This window comes from Oncorhynchus clarkii, chromosome 16 (genome assembly GCF_045791955.1).
Source record: "Oncorhynchus clarkii lewisi isolate Uvic-CL-2024 chromosome 16, UVic_Ocla_1.0, whole genome shotgun sequence".
Classification (NCBI taxonomy): Eukaryota; Metazoa; Chordata; class Actinopteri; order Salmoniformes; family Salmonidae; genus Oncorhynchus; species Oncorhynchus clarkii.
Window position 1 is genome coordinate 33975097 of NC_092162.1, and position 20458 is coordinate 33995554.

General features: G+C 42.6%; 2 protein-coding genes across 3 annotated transcripts in view; one reads left to right on the forward strand and one right to left on the reverse strand.

Moving 5' to 3' along the window:
* LOC139367570 (serine/threonine-protein kinase 35-like) overlaps window positions 1–20458 on the reverse strand; it is a 57485-nt gene that overhangs the window by 26342 nt on the left and 10685 nt on the right. Inside the window, exon 3 of one of the 2 annotated variants that reach the window (XM_071105822.1) lies at window positions 13040–13750. The exons of the other annotated variant lie outside the window; for it this stretch is intronic. The gene's annotated coding sequence lies outside the window, so the exon portion shown is untranslated. Of the gene's footprint in view, window positions 1–13039; window positions 13751–20458 lie in introns of those variants that run through there. 2 annotated transcript variants of the gene reach the window in all.
* Window positions 16318–17022, forward strand: LOC139367301 (uncharacterized). The gene has a single exon (XM_071105524.1). The coding sequence runs from the start codon at window positions 16318–16320 to the stop codon at window positions 17020–17022; it is 705 nt and encodes a 234-aa protein (XP_070961625.1).

Here is a 20458-nt window from a genome sequence, read left to right on the forward strand (position 1 = left end):
CTGCACACTGCCCTAACCCATCTGGACAAGAGGAATACCTATGTGAGAATGCTGTTCATCGACTACAGCTCGGCATTCAACACCATAGTACCCTCCAAGCTCGTCATCAAGCTCGAGACCGTGGGTCTCGACCCCGCCCTGTGCAACTGGGTACTGGACTTCCTGACGGGCCGCCCCCAGGTGGTGAGGGTAGGCAACAACATCTCCTCCCCGCTGATCCTCAACACTGGGGCCCCACAAGGGTGCGTTCTGAGCCCTCTCCTGTACTCCCTGTTCACCCACGACTGCGTGGCCACGCACGCCTCCAACTCAATCATCAAGTTTGCGGACGACACAACAGTGGTAGGCTTAATTACCAACAATGACGAGACGGCCTACAGGGAGGAGGTGAGGGCCCTCGGAGTGTGGTGTCAGGAAAATAACCTCACACTCAACGTCAACAAAACTAAGGAGATGATTGTGGACTTCAGGAAACAGCAGAGGGAACACCCCCCTATCCACATCGATGGAACAGTAGTGGAGAGGGTAGCAAGTTTTAAGTTCCTCGGCATACACATCACAGACAAACTGAATTGGTCCACTCACACAGACAGCATCGTGAAGAAGGCGCAGCAGCGCCTCTTCAACCTCAGGAGGCTGAAGAAATTCGGCTTGTCACCAAAAGCACTCACAAACTTCTACAGATGCACAATCGAGAGCATCCTGGCGGGCTGTATCACCGCCTGGTATGGCAACTGCACCGCCCTCAACCGTAAGGCTCTCCAGAGGGTAGTGAGGTCTGCACAACGCATCACCGGGTACAAACTACCTGCCCTCCAGGACACCTACACCACCCGATGTCACAGGAAGGCCATAAAGATCATCAAGGACATCAACCACCCGAGCCACTGCCTGTTCACCCCGCTATCATCCAGAAGGCGAGGTCAGTACAGGTGCATCAAAGCTGGGACCGAGAGACTGAAAAACAGCTTCTATCTCAAGGCCATCAGACTGTTAAACAGCCACCACTAACACTGAGTGGCTGCTGCCAACACACTGACACTGACTCAACTCCAGCCACTTTAATAATGGGAATTGATGGGAAATGATGTAAATATATCACTAGCCACTTTAAACAATGCTACCTTATATAATGTTACTTACCCTACATTATTCATCTCATATGCATACGTATATACTGTACTCTATATCATCGACTGTATCCTTATGTAATACATGTATCACTAGCCACTTTAAACTATGCCACTTTGTTTACATACTCATCTCATTTGTACATACTGTACTCGATACCATCTACTGTATCTTGCCTATGCTGCTCTGTACCATCACTCATTCATATATCCTTATGTACATATTCTTTATCCCCTTACACTGTGTACAAGACAGTAGTTTTGGAATTGTTAGTTAGATTACTTGTTATTACTGCATTGTCGGAACTAGAAGCACAAGCATTTCGCTACACTCGCATTAACATCTGCTAACCATGTGTATGTGACAAATAAAATTTGATTTGATTTGATTTGATTTATTTGTCAAAGAAAACCACAATTTGACAATGGAATACCATAATTATTCTAATCATATCATTAAATTGCACCACCACATAAATTGTAAAATTCCAAATAACTTAAAATAAATAAATAATACCAACAGCTGCCCCATAACATGATGCATTAGTCTGTAATATCCCTGACAAGTGTATTCGGGGCTTTTGAACATGACGCTTTCTCGCCAGTCTTCCTATTGAGTCATTACCATGTCAGAGCTGTTGTCTAAACATTAACTACCCTAGCCCTCCCTTCCCTCCCTGTTGAATGTCTCCCTCCCTCAATCCCCTTTAGCTCAATTTCACAGCCCCCACCACCCTGCTGCACCTCTCAAATCTCCACCTCATCATCCCCGCTCCATATACAGTACTCTCAATACATTGTGTACCCAGCTGAACATGGGAACATGAGACAGTGACACAGTCTGCCAAGTGTGTCTCATATACGTTCTCAGAGACAGTGTGAGGCGGTTAGCATGTTCCAGTGTAATAGTGTGATAATAGTGCTCTACCTATGGGGCCAATTAGGGAAGTTCGGCAGGGTTCCCCACTACCCCAGCTCCTCTTCTATCTAAATAATACAGGTCAGACAGACAATAGGGCTGAGGATAGAGGGGTCAAAGGTAGCCTGGTAGGCTTTCATTGGGTTTAGTTTTTTTTTACCCTAACTGGGGGGGTAATAAACAGTACAGTCAACAGCTCAAGACGTCAGATAATCTCTATCTATTGGAGATGTTTCAGTCAAAACTTCACAGGGATGAACCATGTTTACAACTAACATGACTATAAAAAAAACTTTAAGAACACCTGCCTTTTCCATGACTTAGACTGACCAGGTGAAAGCTATGATCCCTTATTGATGTCACTTGTTAAAACCACTTCAATCAGTGTAGATGAAGGGGAGGAGACAGGTTAAAGAAGGATTTATTGAGACATCCTCATTCCATCAGTAGAGGATGCCTGGTTATTTAAAAAAAAAAGCCTTCCTCACCATCATTCAAGAAATGTAGAACCAGGAACAAATATAGCCCTTGGTTCTCTCCGGACCTGACTTCCCTTAACCAACACAAAAACAACCTATGGCGTTCCGCATTAGCATCGAACAGCCCCCGTGATATGCAACTTTTCAGGGAAGCTAGAAACCAATATACACAGGCAGTTAGAAAAGCCAAGGCTAGCTTTTTCAAGCAGAAATTTGCTTCCTGCAACACAAACTCAAAAAAGTTCTGGGACACTGTGAAGTCCATGGAGAATAAGAACACCTCCCAGCTGCCCACTGCACTGAGGATAGGAAACACTGTCACCACCGATAAATCCACTATAACTGAGAAATTCAATAAGCATTTTTCTACGGCTTGCCATGCTTTCCACCTGGCTACCCCTACCCCGGTCAACAGCACTGCACCCCCCACAACAACTCGCCAAAGCCTTCCCCATTTCTCCTTCTCCCAAATCCAGTCAGCTGATGTTTTTTATTTCACCTTTATTTAACCAGGTAGGCTAGTTGAGAACAAGTTCTCATTTGCAACTGCGACCTGGCCAAGATAAAGCATGGCAATTCGACACATACAGTGCCTTGCGAAAGTATTCACCCCCCTTGAACTTTGCGACCTTTTGCCACATTTCAGGCTTCAAACATAAAGATATAAAACTGTATTTTTTTGTGAAGAATCAACAACAAGTGGGACACAATCATGAAGTGGAACGACATTTATTGGATATTTCAAACTTCTTTAACAAATCAAAAACTGAAAAATTGGGCGTTCAAAATTATTCAGCCCCTTTACTTTCAGTGCAGCAAACTCTCTCCAGAAGTTTAGTGAGGATCTCTGAATGATCCAATGTTGACCTAAATGACTAATGATGATAAATACAATCCACCTGTGTGTAATCAAGTCTCCGTATAAATGCACCTGCACTGTGATAGTCTCAGAGGTCCGTTAAAAGCGCAGAGAGCATCATGAAGAACAAGGAACACACCAGGCAGGTCCGAGATACTGTTGTGAAGAAGTTTAAAGCCGGATTTGGATACAAAAAGATTTCCCAAGCTTTAAACATCCCAAGGAGCACTGTGCAAGCGATAATATTGAAATGGAAGGAGTATCAGACCACTGCAAATCTACCAAGTCCTGGCCGTCCCTCTAAACTTTCAGCTCATACAAGGAGAAGACTGATCAGAGATGCAGCCAAGAGGCCCATGATCACTCTGGATGAACTGCAGAGATCTACAGCTGAGGTGGGAGACTCTGTCCATAGGACAACAATCAGTCGTATATTGCACAAATCTGGCCTTTATGGAAGAGTGGCAAGAAGAAAGCCATTTCTTAAAGATATCCATAAAAAGTGTTGTTTAAAGTTTGCCACAAGCCACCTGGGAGACACACCAAACATGTGGAAGAAGGTGCTCTGGTCAGATGAAACCAAAATTGAACTTTTTGGCAACAATGCAAAATGTTATGTTTGGCGTAAAAGCAACACAGCTCATCACCCTGAACACACCATCCCCACTGTCAAACATGGTGGTGGCAGTATCATGGTTTGGGCCTGCTTTTCTTCAGCAGGGACAGGGAAGATGGTTAAAATTGATGGGAAGATGGATGGAGCCAAATACAGGACCATTCTGGAAGAAAACCTGATGGAGTCTGCAAAAGACCTGAGACTGGGACGGAGATTTGTCTTCCAACAAGACAATGATCCAAAACATAAAGCAAAATCTACAATGGAATGGTTCAAAAATAAACATATCCAGGTGTTAGAATGGCCAAGTCAAAGTCCAGACCTGAATCCAATCGAGAATCTGTGGAAAGAACTGAAAACTGCTGTTCACAAATGCTCTCCATCCAACCTCACTGAGCTCGAGCTGTTTTGCAAGGAGGAATGGGAAAAAATGTCAGTTTCTCGATGTGCAAAACTGATAGAGACATACCCCAAGCGACTTACAGCTGTAATCGCAGCAAAAGGTGGCGCTACAAAGTATTAACTTAAGGGGGCTGAATAATTTTGCACGCCCAATTTTTCAGTTTTTGATTTGTTAAAAAAGTTTGAAATATCCAATAAATGTTGTTCCACTTCATGATTGTGTCCCACTTGCTGTTGATTCTTCACAAAAAAATACAGTTTTATATCTTTATGTTTGAAGCCTGAAATGTGGCAAAAGGTCGCAAAGTTCAAGGGGGCCGAATACTTTTGCAAGGCACTGTACCACTTCCCCTATTGTATTTATTTATTTTTCTCCTTTGCACCCCATTTTCTCTCTCTACTTTGCACATTCTTCCACTGCAAATCTACCATTCCAGTGTTTTACTTGCTATATTGTATTTATTTCGCCACCATGGCCTTTTTTTTTGCCTTCACCTCCCATCTCACCTCACTTGCTCACATTGTATATAGACTTATTTTTCTACTGTATTATTGACTGTATGTTTGTTTTACTCCATGTGTAACTCTGTTGTTGTATGTGTATGCTTTGCTTTATCTTGGCCAGGTCGCAATTGTTCTCAACTTGCCTACCTGGTTAAATAAAAGGTTAAATAAATACATTAAACATGGATTGTGTATGTGTGACATTCAGAGGGTAAATGGGGAAGAGAAAATATTTAAGTGCCTTTGAATGGGTTATGGTATTAGGTGCCTTTCAATCACCCACGTGGGTATATGCTCCTAAAAACCAATGAGGAGATGGGAGAGGCGGAACTTTCAGCGCATCAAGCGTCAGAAATAGAACCAAGTTCTATTTTAGCGCCTGGCTCTGTAGATGCTCGTAATGATTGAATAATGCGTATGTGTACATTTATTTTGCAATGCGAGGGGTGTGGTCACCATGTTAGCCTATTATAAAGGTGATATCAATGTGAACAGCTACAGTTGTTAGTAAAAGTATTCGGATTTAATTGAAATCCTACTGTATTTCACTATTTCATGTAGTAGGCCATGCATGATGCAAATATATAGAGCTGTCTATGATGCTGAAGTTAAGAGATCAATGTACCATTAATGAGAAGCCTGTGATTGCCAACAGGCCATGTCAACACATGGAACATGACCATGGGCATGTAGATCTATGCTGTGCATTTAATACAGGTGTGAATTGCTTTAGAACAATGGGAACTCTCATTCTAAGCCCACCCATTGTATAAGTTGCATTTTTACATGAAAAAAAAAATGGTCCGGTCCATGGAAATGGAACGCCCCTCCAACTGATTTGTTTTGGCGCTGGGGCTGATGCGTCTGTCTTTAGTGTTTGCAGTAATAAAGGCTTTTAAAAAAGCAGTTACAAGACTCTTTGGTACAATTATGTGTTTAGTGTTCTTTACACTGTTCCAAATGGTCCGATTTTTTAAATATTGTATGCTTCTACAACTAAGTCAAATGTCTTCCATACATCGGACTTCCCCTTTCCTTCCTGAGCAACCACTAAACATTACGTTTATTTTACACGTCCTCTGCATCCGTTATGCTATCACGTGTGCTACGGTGTAGGAGTTTGTTATAACAAATGTATTGATGTGATTATGGTATGCTATACAGTAGGTCAGGCCCACATGCGATACATGTGCCACGTAAAAAGAGCAAGGGTTTAGGCAATGTTTTCCTAAACAAATGAGGGATTTCAGTAACTTAACTTTTCAGTGAGAGAAAAAACAAGAAACTAGAAATGAATTGTTGCAGCTTCAGCACCACGGACAGCGCAAAAACACTGTTGCTATGCTATGGTCCCTGGTCCCTGCAGCAGGGAGGAGAGGGAGAGAGCGTGCGGCAGTCACACAGGGCCTCTGCACATTTTTTTTAAACACAGTCTGGCAAGTACGAGCCTGGCCCAAATCAATGGCAGTCAGGCTCCCTCAAGTGATTTGGGTCTTCATTTTTTTTTATCAACACTGTGCTTAAAATATCAGACAAGCTCAGTGCATATACTGTAGTTGATTTTATTTAAACACATACGCTGTTTTTAAGCCTATGGAGAAATACATTTTAAAAATGTATTGGTCGAAAGAAAACTCTCGATCGACCAAGACAGGAACAGCCCTAGTCCATACCTTGTAGGCTCACCCAGTATCAAAGGCTTGGTTTGGCAATCTCCAAATGTCATTAAACTTTTTGGTGTTTTGTAACAGAGGTCTTTTTTTCATTCATCAGATGGCTGCAGCACAGTTTGTAATGATTGGATCAGTTAAATACATTATTTTGGAGGAATACAATGGTGTTAGGGTAGTGAGGGATAATCCTTAAGGGAAAACAGCCGCTCTGATCGAAAGGATTATTGACGGCTGTGGGAAACAAGTTTGTCCATTTGGGCATCTACTAAATATACAGTGACAGGGGACGGCAGCAGCAGTAAAACCAACATATAGGCATCACAGTCTGATGCAGATCAGTTGCGCTCAGATGAGCACCAGACTAACAGAGACAGTTGGCGGCTCGATTAAGCTGGTTGACAGACAGCAGACATAATAGCTGGCACTCTCAGAGATGCTGACAACTACAATCATTTTTTACATTTTTAAAGACTAGGACCAAATTGGTCAGAATAGTTCTCAAACTGGGAGTATCAAAAAATTATTATCACGTCATCTAATATATAATAATGTAAGACATTTAGCAGATGCTTTGATCCGAAGTGACTTAGTCATGCGTGCAGGAATTGACTTTGGATCCCAGGAATTGAACCCACTATTGTAGCGTTGCTAGCGCCATTATCTACCAATAGAGCTACAGAGGACCACTACTCACTACTGTTGTGCCATGAACTTGGTGGTTACATAAGTGGGGTTCAACCAGTTCATTAAGGATCATCACTGCCTGGTATGGCAACTGCTCAGCCTCTGACTGCAAGGCAATACAGAGGGTAGTACATCACCAGGGCCAAGCTTCCAGCCATTCAGAACCTCTACACCAGGCGGTGTCAGAGGAAGGCCCTAACAATTGTCAAAGACTCTAGCCACCCTAGTCACAGACTGTTCTCTCTGCTACCGCACAGCAAGAGGTACCGGCGCGCCAAGTCTAGATCCAAGAAGCTTCTAGACAGCTTCTACCTCCAAGCCATAAGACTTCTGAACAGCTAATCAAATGGCTACCCATTTGCATTGCCCCCCCCCGCTACTCTGTCATTATCTATTTAATAACTCTACCTACATATTATCTCAATACCAGTGGCCCCGCACATTGACAATGTACCTGTATCTAGCCCCACATTGACAATATACCTGTTTCCTCTGTATCTAGCCCCACATTGATAATGTACCTGTATCCCCCGTTTCTAGCCCCACATTGACAATAGACCTGTTTCCCCTGTATCTAGCTCCACATTGACAATGTACCTGTTCCCCTGCATCTAGCCCCACATTGACAATGTACCTGTATCTAGCCCCACATTGATAATGTACCTGTATCCCCTGTATCTAGCCCCACATTGACAATGTACCTGTATCTAGCCCCATATTGACAATGTACCTGTATCCCCTGTATCTAGCCCCACATTGACAATGTACCGGTATCCCCTGTATCTAGCCCCACATTGACAATGTACCTGTATCCCCTGTATCTAGCCCCACATTGACAATGTACCTGTATCTAGCCCCACATTGACAATGTACCTGTATCTAGCCCCACATTGATAATGTACCTGTATCCCCCGTATCTAGCCCCACATTGACAATGTACCTGTATCCCCTGTATCTAGCCCCACATTGACAATGTACCTGTATCTAGCCCCACATTGACAATGTACCTGTATCCCCTGTATCTAGCCCCACATTGACAATGTACCGGTATCCCCTGTATCTAGCCACACATTGACAATGTACCTGTATCTAGCCCCACATTGACAATGTACCGGTATCCCCTGTATCTAGCCCCACATTGACAATGTACCGGTATCCCCTGTATCTAGCCCCGCATTGACAATGTACCTGTATCCCTTGTATCTAGCCCCACATTGACAATGTACCGGTATCCCCTGTATCTAGCCCCGCATTGACAATGTACCCGTACCCCCTGTATCTTGACCCGCAATTGTTATTTACTGCTGCTCTAAAATATTTATCATTCTTCCTTTTTAGGTATGGTCTTAAAACTGCATTGTTGGTTAAGGGCTTGTAAGTAAGCATTTCACTGTAAGGTGTATTACACCTGTTGTATTCAGCGCATGTGACAAATAAAATTTGATTTAAAGACTGCTATCAGAGGTTGGTTTGAGCCCACTGTACAAGAACAGAAGTATTTGTTGGAGTGGATTACAAAATGCTACTTTTATCATGTCTAATTAATGAATTGATGATATTAAAACCAAACAAAGACTTGTGTTTTGGGTCATTTATTTCAAGAAAAACAGAAGTTGTCAAACATTTACAGCAAAAACAATGCTTTGCTAAAACACCTAATGGCTCCAGTCAGCTTTTTGAACAACAGAAATGTCATATTTTACATGACATTGTAAAGACACGTAATGTATGAACACTGACATGTGATGAAAGAAAGTAGTAGTTCAGGAGAACAAAGCAGAACAGAAATGCTGTGGTTCCTTACACAATGTGTAGTGAGAACGTTGCATAGAGGAGTGTTGGATTTGAAGAGGAATGAATACGGTAATTTAACCTACACGCTAACATCTTCACTACTCCAACAAGATACGATGTCATGAATGAACAAGTAGATGGCAGAAAGAGCTTCGTTGTGGCGGTGCCTCAACATTAAAGTAGGGTAGTCATGTGATAGTTGATGTTGCTATGACGTTTAATGGAGCGCTCACATACTTGATTACACTGTGAAAGAGGTCAGAGGTTACAAGAGGTTTTCCAGGTGACAAACTGGTCCCTTCGGTGAAGCTGAGTATGAGGAATCCCGGTTAATGTACAGGCTGTAACATTAAAAACAGAGGTATCAAAGAGAGAGGTGTGTGTTACTCAAAAACATTTCTAAAAAGGCAAAAGCCAAATATTTTCTGCAGCTAAGCTTTAAAGGTAACGTATTCAAAATGTCAAGCGGCAATAAAAGTAGCTAAACGTAAAACCACATCGAGAAGCCTTTGAGGAGTTTGACCTGAGGTTGGTTGACGTTAAAGAGAAACAAACAGTCTCAGGTTTAAAGCGATCACACTTAAAGAAATTGCCCGTCAAAAAAACAAATGCAACACAGGTCTGGACTGATATCAGTTTTGAATTAATCTATGGAAACGATCTAGCAAAAGAACTGTCAGAGAAGTAGAAGACAGGTAGGACCGGACTAGCAAATACAGATCGAGTTTGTCAATAGCTGTAAACTAAAAAAGGTCAAAATGTGAAAACAGGATGCTGCACTGGGCTAACAAATACGGAGGATGGATTGCCTCGACCGTGATGGGGCAGCACAAGCTGTTGTCTCAACTGAATCCTGGAAGCACGTTTACGAGTCAACCATCAACTACTGTGCTCACTTCAAACAAAACAAAAGCTAGTTAAGACAGTGGACAATATGCCCAATATACCGTTCGTTAAATAGTCCACACTCGGCAATCAAGAATGAGCTTTTGGAATGATCCAGCCCTGGTTTTAGACCGGCAACCATAACCTGTATTGTAACTTGGACTTTGCGTGACAAATTCTCATGAGCCAAAGTACTACAATATAAAATCATAATAAAAAAAATATTAAAAAAATGTAAAAAAAGAGACTTCATAATCCAGAAGGTAGCCTCTTCAAAGTGGTAGTGTTTGAAAGACGTTGACAACAACTGTCTGGGGTGTATAATACCTGTCCATTCAACTGCGATTTCCACACACACCACTCGTTTACCGTGTGAAGTGAAACGACTAAAACGGGCTCAAAGGTTAGCAAGGAACACGGCACCATGCAGTATTCACTAAAGTTACAGAACAGACAGGAAACCAACTGATGGCTCAACATGTTATACAAAGCTTTACTGTGTACTGAACATGACGTTCTGCCAGTTTGGAAACGCTTTCATGAAGAGAAGAGGCTTCAGCTAGGCAGTTGTTGTGGACTAAAGTGGACCCATTTTGGAAAGGTGTTTCTAACCTTGTCTTGGTGTTAATTGGGGAACTATTCCCAATCAGACTTCCTAAACGGAAGTACCTCAACAGATATTCAAGAAGATCAGATGATATTGATTCAAACGGTCCTTTCGATCCCATTCCATAGCATTATTTACACAATGTTAACGGCAAATTGTATTGTAACACTATCCAAAGTCAAATAAGTAAATGAGTCAAAAATATATATATATTTTTTGAAGCACTCAAAAAAAGGTTCCCACTTTTCCCTTACATGGCATAAAATGCTCAGTTTTTTTATAAATTCCTGTAGAAAATATGACTATGTCAAGTTCATCAACATAATGGTAAGTGACATACAATATACATGTCTAAGACTTTTCATAGTAATTACTACCTTCAGTCAAAAGTTGAGTTAATATCATTTTTTGGTCTTAAATTAACATCATTCCATATTATGCCTCCTTTTTTGGAGACATGATATAACAATTTTAGATTTAGCCCAATATTACATTGACACATCAGTGTCCAAAACTCTTGGACAATTTGGTTAAAGCAATGCCCCTAAAACCATTTTATAATCTCATATAGAGACAAACAGTTGTCTTCAAATGCACAACATATTGTCAACTGATATAGGCCTGCTACCAGGGACAAATTATATACTGCATCAAAACATTTTTTAATAAAAAAAAAAAACAATTGTGAATCAAATGAGTTAGCCCTCCATTTGATGAAGGTAAAATAAGGCACAAGGGTGTAGAGGGAAGAAAACAGGGGTGTTGATGAAGCTTGTTTGATACTAGGTCCGTGAGTCCACATTGAGGAACTGCTTACTCAACTACCCAACAAAAAGGGCCTAACCCACCGTTCTTAATTGTCTGTATAAAGTTGTATTGAATTGAATTCCCATTCACAGTATACAAGTCATAGAGATGCTGTTAAATTACTCGAGGGGCTACGTCATAGACCCTCAAAGTTCCAGAATGGGGTGAAAATAGCAACCATATTGGCCAAACCAGTCTAATTGGAATGAAACGCAGTGGAGGAATAATCCTGATTTTACTTAAATGCCTTTGATCTTTCTGCATATCAGAAATTGTGTAATAGACTTGTCAACTTAAAATAGTCAGAATTTTAAATGCATTTATGTATTTTTAATAGCAATTTTCTGTATAAATAGCCTTTAAAAAACAGACCATACCAGTTTTCTTGGAGAGCTGGGAGTGCCATTATATGATACGATATCAGTCAATAACTGTTGCATTTACAACTTGTCTGAGTCCTATCATCAATTTCAGCCAGTGTATGGCTGTGGATTGACTGCATTGTATGAATGGAATGTTGGCATTTATAAACTGGGTAGTTCGAGCCCCGAATGCCGATTGGCTGACAGCCGTGGTATATCAGACCGTAAACCACAGGCACAACAAAACTTTTATTTTTACTGCTTTAATTACATTGATAAACAGTTTATAATAGCAATAAGGCACCTCAGGGGTTTGTGGTATATGGCCAGTATACCACGGCTAAGGGCTGTGTTCAGGCACTCCACGTTACGACTAAGAGCAGCCCTTAGCCGTGGTATATTGGCCATATACCACAAACCCCTGAGGTGCCTTATTGCTTAAATAGACCCATTTGTTATTAGAATAGAACTTCACAACCAAGCCCGCCTGAGGGGAAAACAACCTGTGGTTACCTAGGTTACCCCATTGGCTCACAGCAAATAGTTGGCCTTTTTCAAAAACAATTTTATTTTTGTCTGCTTGTTTTAGTCAATTACAAAATTAAATTTAAGCAAAGTACACATCTAAAGATGACTTTTCAACATTGCCTGCTCCTGAGTGTTCTCACTACTTAATATTGTAGGGCTTCCCTCAAGCCCCTTTCCATGACGATGCTAGCAGCCACATGACCTTATGTCATTACATAACAATTATCTTGCATGAAGACCTCATCACTGATGATTGAGTTTGTTTTTGAATGTCTTTCTGCTCGCATTTTGATGTGTATTTTCTGTAATTGAAAAAGAGCCCTTTGTCTCAGTATGACTCCCTGAAGAAATAAAGGTTACATAAATAGAGTGCTATCAACCAGAACATTAAGCTAGCCAAGACCAACAACACAAACAAAGGGACTATACAGCTACAAGTAGTGAGTGGTGTTAGAAACAGACTACACTGAACAAGTTACATGTCTTACCTGTGATTAAATGTTTTCCACACACAGATACGTGTAGCCTACCTGGACACTGGGTCCCCACATTTCCCACGCCGAATAGCCTGAAGCCTCAGGGCTCTATTTCCCTACGTGGGAGCATTACCAACCGTCGGTCGGGATTTCAGATTTGGTTACATGTTCAATGTACAACACAGCAGCTTTTCGGCCATAGGAAAAATGGGGGGGTAATTATTGGCAGTTAAATTATTCCATAAATGCTTAAGTGGTCTAAATCTGGCTGACACAGTGCAGATACGTTATTGTATCTGCACTGTGTTTGTCAGCAGTGCAGTTAAATTCTATTTTCATATTATCTTATCATAGTACTGTCAAACCATGGTTGACCAACTCCCTGACCAAAATGTCTGACATTTACATCATAAGAACATTCATGTCCATCCTAGAACAAATTCTATGATAGAAATGGAGTCCCTTCTTCTACATCATTATCATCGGTCATTTTAGGAATACTTTTTAAACATCTGGCATAGAGGCTCCACAGTGCAACATGTTAGCCTCTCAGTCCAAACATGACAGATTATCCATTCATACTAGCCTGTGGCCCCATCCAACAACACATGTCAACATTGGAGGAGAAGGAAGAACCCATCCATAACTGGACAAAAGGAAAAAACAAAAACATTGAGAAAAATTTATTTTGAAGACCAGCATATCAAATATAAACATAACTTAATCATGATTACTCCTTCAGGCCATTTCAAACCAGGTGTGCAAGGTGTGTTCTGGCATAGCTGACCATCACACATTGGTGATTGTCTTTCGGCTTTTGGTGACAACGTTCCAAATTTAAAATAGAAGAAGCGGGGAGAGAACCTGACTTTCCATACGGTTTGATTGCATAGCTTTTCCTAAGATGGTGTCCTGATTTTTGAAGTGCTGACCTCAATCACAGAGGTTTTAAAGTTCAGAGATGATCAGAGTCCCTTTTTCCACCTCTGTACAGACCTGGGATCCCACATTGAGTTAGTAAACATCTGGAGAGAGGGGAGAAAATAAGATGGGTGAATGTCAGCCAATATGAAACAGAGGCTTACAGGTTATGAGTATAATTTTTCTTTAGGCAGTGCTATTAGTGTACTGTGGAACTCCAGTGCATTTTACTGAACCAGCTAGCAATATCTGTGCATACAAAATGAAACCTATATAATTGCGCTAATATGCAAGACCATTCAGATGTGCATGATTGGTGGGATTCATTATGTTTCATGGTATAAATACCCGCAGGTTCACTACAACAAATTCTTTACGGTGGTCTCCACTGGGGCAGTCGACAACCCCATTAAATCACCCCTCTTATGCAGCAACCACTGCAGCACCTGAGGTTCCTCAAGCAAAAGGGCCCCTTCATTAACCCTGCGCTCAGCAGCTGACAAGGACAGGCTAAATGCCAGCCATTATTGATTGCTCTTAAGCTCGGGCGGCCGACTTCACCTCCCATTCTAAGTCATGTGCAGGCTTGTTGAGGAGGATGCACGCTGCCATGAACCAGGGTCACGGTCCTTAGGGCAAGCAACAGAAAATGCTTTCAAATGTTTTTCAACAAAAAACATGTTTCTCATTGAACAAGTTCCAGTGAGTCTTCTTCCGTTTAGTGCCTAATGAACACGATCCAGCTAAAAGGTCCTGTCCAGACTCTGGGTGGGAGACACCTACTCTGAGCACAGGGCCATTTAAAGACTGCTGAAACAACCTCCCCCATGCCACTAGCATGCTTCCCATACCGCGACTCAAACATGCAAGATTGCATAACTACGAAGACTCTTGCGACCTTTTGCCATTTTAGGCAGCCAATTGAACCCCCCCCCCCCCTTTTTTTTACACTAAGTGTCAAATTGAATCAAACAAATCCAAAGTCTAATGTTTTAAATTAGCTAACCTATTGTTGGTTTGATTGTTGTTGGTCTGGAAAAAGGGGTGCACAGTTTACTAGTGCCCGTGCCTGCAGCAGGAAGCAAGGCAAACATCACATGAACAAGAGGTGCTGCAGGGTGAAACTGGGCCACATTGTAATTCTTCAACCATTCCACCGGTTTGGTAGCACTGAACAATGTGTAGCTTTTACACAGAAAGCACTTCACTTGTACTCTATTAAAGATTGATATGATGATTTATGCAAGTAGGCCTAAGAATGCAGATGCCAACGTTTATGTGGATATTGATGCCTCGATTACACTGCCGAATAACGGGGCTGCAAGCAACAGGTCGACCGCTAGATTTTACACCATAGAATTACATGGGAATTCAAAGGAGTCACTTTCTAATAAACCAGTAAGTTCCCGTCTCATTTAAGCTTCTCTTTAGATACTCAACTAACTGGAATTATTCATGCTCCTGCATTTGAAAAGGCTGAAAAGCCTCAGTCCATCCACCACTGCCAGACAAGTTCAGTAATTATATGACAAGGCGTGACAGAGAACATTTCACCCTTATGGTGTCAGTATGCTTCAGTTCGGCTGGCGGCTACCCGAATGAGTGTGGTCGCATACTCACTTAAAAGGACATTCTCTTGAAAAACGAGAAGAAAGCAGAAATAGTACTGTCCGTCCATTCTGAGATGCCGCAGCAAGTATACACATTCTTAAAGAAATAATTCAAGAAATCTGTCATTAATTGATGTTTTTGCCAAGGAGATCTTAGTTGGATGTAAAATTACGCAACTAAGATGTTTGGTGCAGTATTTCTAGATGAAAAAAGAAATGTGCATGAAAACGAGTCGTCTCCCGTTGAATGACCAAGACTTTACGGAAGAATCCCTACTGTTAACCAACCACTGACGAAGGGGCGTAGACTTCGGTTAGCATCAAGAAAAAATGTGCCCCAAACAACCGAAAAAACCCTTACTGAAGTCCAAAACAAACAAAATCGTCGCAAAATGTCAATATATGCACAAACTCTTTCGAACCGTTTCAACTGGGAAGCATGCAGATGCCTTTACCCTCTCCAGAGAAAGGGAGAGGGGGATGGAGAGAGAAAGGCAGGCAGGCCTCGTTCAGCATAGCAATTAAAACCAGCAGAGGAGTCTGGTCCTCACCAAAACCGGTTATAACTAGCTCTGTACAAACCACAACCGCACCATAGAAAAACATTAAATAGAGCTTAAGGAACGGAAAGCACAACAGAGAAACTGACAAACTTATGCAATGCCCAAACTGACACTGAGGTTAGCTGTGCCTGTGTGTTTGATTTCAGGTTTGGGAGGAATTCACCTCAAGTAATTCACCCATCTTAAGTGATTAAATATTAGTGTGAGTTAAGGATTTGTGGGAAAGTAGTGGTGGTTTATGGCTTTGGTTGGGGTTGGCAAAGTGTGTGGATCTTTGAGATTCTCAGTGAAGCTACCGCAGTGACGCTTATCTAAAACGTTCATAGTGGAAAACATCCTTGAGAGCAAGCTCAACTGCTTTTCGCGACAACAACTGATCATGCAGCTCTCATCCATCAATTAGAGTTTAAAAGGCTCCAACCACAATCAGAAGAACAATGCTGAAAGACAGAGCATCAGAAATAAGTGTTTGACAAAATAAAGTGATTTAAACCAAACATGGCACCAAAGAGCACTGACACGGTTGAGACTCACTACTCTATGCCTACGCAGAACCCTAGCACTGCCATAGCACTGGCGACCAGACAGAACCCTAGCACTGCCATAGCACTGGCGACCAGACAGAACCCTAGCACTGCCATAGCATTGGCGACCAGACAGAACCCTAGCACTGCCATAGCACTGGCGACCAGACAGAACCCTAGCACTGCCATAGCACTGGCGACCAGACAGAACCCTAGCACTGCCATAGCACTGGCGACCAGACAGAACCCTAGCACTGCCATAGCACTGGCGACCAGACAAAACCCTAGCACTGCCATAGCACTGGCGACCAGACAGAACCCTAGCACTGCCATAGCACTGGCGACCAGACAGAACCCTAGCACTGCCATAGCACTGGCGACCAGACAGAACCCTAGCACTGCCATAGCACTGTCGACCAGACAGAACCCTAGCACTGCCATAGCACTGGCGACCAGACAAAACCCTAGCACTGCCATAGCACTGGCGACCAGACAGAACCCTAGCACTGCCATAGCACTGGCGACCAGACAGAACCCTAGCACTGCCATAGCACTGGCGACCAGACAAAACCCTAGCACTGCCATAGCACTGGCGACCAGACAGAACCCTAGCACTGCCATAGCACTGGCGACCAGACAGAACCCTAGCACTGCCATAGCACTGGCGACCAGACAGTGATATAGACAGAGTCTAAGGCAGGGTGAGACGAGACCCTGAGGGGTGCGTACAAAAGCAGATCCATTAGATTAAATTACATCACCAGCCAACCGTGCTGTTTGACTGGGGGCAGAGGAGCAGAAAGGTGAAGGCCCTCCAGTTATGACAGTGACCCAGCAGAAGGGGTGGGGGGTGGGGGTGTATAGCCAAAGAACAATGCTGAGGTGTGGATGTGCACAAAAAATATATATAAAAAAAACATACTTCCTAGTATTACTTGCACAACCAGGTATTACGACTATCAGCTTTCATGGAAACCTGACTTTCCATACGACTTGTGAAGCTCACAACAAATGTATATTTGGGTTGTTAACCCAAGTTTCAGGCAGGCTTCTTTGAAAGCCCTTTCATTACAAGGGTCTTTTATAATTTTTTACAACCCCTATTACTCAGTTAAACACACCCCGTTACATAAGTAATCCAAAATGCTCTCCTTCAACACCCACCCTTTTCTCCCCCAAAATCCAACATAAAGAAAAACCATACAGCCAAACCACTGCGTAAACACCATTTCCATAGAGACCATAGTAAAGAGAGTGTGAGTGAGTTTCAACACGTTATTCTGCTCGTGTGCCCTGGGCCAGTTTTGAACTAGACTCTGTATGGGACCCATACACCGTACATAAAAATACTTATGTAAAGCACTTGTCAGTGCTCCTTGTTGATGTCACAGACTTAGTTAAACACATTCATTAGACAAGCCTTTTACGTGACATGTTACTTTGCACCATGTGCAGTGCACTCTAAATCCCCCAGTTCATACAAAATCCTACTACAGTATTCACATCGTCAAAACATTATTTCAAAAGCTAAATGCACATTGGTCTGGTTTATCTGGGTACGGAGGCAGACAGACACAGGCTGGCAGAGACACAGAGGACAAAATGTTCCAAAAGTGAGCCTCAGTAAGCCCTCACCGAGAAGGAGCAGCAGCCTCATTGTCTACCAGTGGGAAAGGGGTGGAGGAGCGAGGGAGGGAGAGAGGGAGAATGGAGAGTGGAAAAGTGGAGGGCTCCTGAATCCTGCATCGGACTGGCAGCTGAAGTCTGTGCTGCTATCCAGAGGTGGGAGGTGATAAAACTAACCATGGACCATAGGCTAACACTAACCATGGACCATAGGCTAACACTAACCATGGACCATAGGCTAACACTAACCATGGACCATAGGCTAACACTAACCATGGACCATAGGCTAACACTAACCATGGACTGCTCTCAGAGTGCGCAAGTGTAGTGTGTGTGGAGGATGCCCACAGCAGTGGTTGGTGGAGTTGGTACTGGACTGAGATGATGATCTCACCTTAAATTCTGCATAATCCTCTTGCACTAACTTGAGCAGTGAAAGGATTAGTATTTAACACAGGATTAACCCACCCCCCCCCCCCCCGTAACCCTCCATTAACTCCCCATATTCACCCACTCTGGTTCAGAGCGACAGATTGGACAGTGCAGATGTAAAAGCACGGTGGCTAGGAAAAACTCTTTGCAAAAAGGCAGGAACCTAGGAAGAAATCTAGAGAAGAGCGAGGCTCTGAGGGGTGGCCAGTCCTCTTCTGGCTGTGCCTGATGGAGATACGAGTACATAGATCCTCATAGATGACCAGCAGGGTCAAATAATAAGCAGTGGTTATAGAGGGTGCAACAGGTGGTTCTAGAGGTTGCAACAAGTGGCTATAGAGGGTGCATCAGCACATCAGGAGTATATGTCAGTTTGAGTGGGCGCAGATCAAGTATTTTAAAGAAAACAAAAAGGCTACTATTTGAACACTCGTGCCTTACGCCCAACCAAAGGCACTGGGAGACATCCACTGAGAGATAACAAGTCTTAATAGTCTCTTAGAAAAACAAGGTGAGGACAATCCCGGCCCAAAGACTGACATGGCACAATGCCCTACAAGGAATTAATCAGCCTACCAGGGAATTCCCATATGTCATGATTAAAAAAAAACAGGATTAAGGAAGGAACAAGGTATAGTCTGCAGGGAAATGAGTTCAGGCCAACCCGTGGTGTTGAAAAAGTGAACATGGTTGGGGTGTGATGTGAGCGTACCTGACAGGTAAGGCAAAGGGAGTCTGTCACTCAACCCAGGAATAATAGGGCTTGTTTACAGATAACTGATACCACCTCTCACACAGAGGAGGAGGAAGGGTTTGGCTGGGCTGGGCTGGGTTTGCCTTGGGAAAGGTGACGAGCCCAGCTGATCTGCTCATCTACAGGCATACAAAGTGCTAAACGAAAAGGCCCCTGAGGCAATGATCTGTCAGAGTAGGACAGTGTTATGAAAGAATGAAAAGTGGGCCAGAGAGAGAAGTGGGAGGGGTGGAGTTTGGACTGGTACTGGCAACTATACAGGGTACATGTTGGTCCCTGGGCAAGTAGCATGGTTTTGATTAAAGCCAGAGAGCAAAAGAGAGAAAGAGGGTGAGGGATTGGCTGAATAAGCAGACAAACAACAAGTGGTAAGAGACTGAGCTAGGGGCCTCCAGCATGCAGAGTTACCTCTCTGGACTTGAAAACGGCAGACAGAGCGTCAAGGCATTACCAGCCTAGTTGTCCCTCTACTACTGTTGATCGGCTGGCTGAACAGAGAAGGGAGGCCAAAGCCTCTACGGAGTCAAAAACAGTACCTCAGATTAAAGTCAATCTGGCAGTGAGGAGAATACCTCATGTTTGCCCATGGTAGAAGTTCTTAGAAAGTGACTTTTTAGACTTGAACGCCAAAACATTCAGGAGATTGAGGTTCTCAAACTTAACCCATTTTGCATACCCTACCATGAGACCTACCATGTCTTCATCACTGAAATAGATAAACGGTTGAGTTTGATATAAATTTGAAATCTTAAAACAGGGTTGTCAAACTGTTTAATTGAAGAACAATAATCTGATGCGTATCTGCTAAATTGCAAGGGTCTGAAAGGATAGGTCCATCCTATAAATTCCATTTCTATGATCAGAATGACACCCACCCTGAATTCAAGAGTATAGAGTGTCTCAACCAATGACGGGCACAACAAACACTTCAGATTATGTAAAATAGGGTCTAAACTACAACATTTGTGAAAATGAGACAAATATGACTTTACTCGTTTTAAGATCAATGACGTTAAAACTTAATTTATTTCAAGAAATCATAGAATAGTTTGACAACCCTGTTTGTAAGCTTTCAAAGTATATAAAATTCTACGTTTATCCATTTCAGTGATGAAGACATGGATATGTCATGGTAGCGTGTGGTATGGAAAATGGGTCAACTTCGAGCACCACTATGTTTTGGCATTCAGGTCCAAAAAGTTACTTGGGCAAACATTAGGACCTGGATGAGACCAGTATTGCAATACTCGTTAGTATCATGGCAAGGAAACAAAACACAGAGTGAATTTAACTTCTTCAGGAA

Coding starts and splice junctions, on each gene's coding strand:
- LOC139367301 (XM_071105524.1), top strand. CDS start 16,318: ATGGCACCAAAGAGCACTGACACGGTTGAGACTCACTACTCTATGCCT.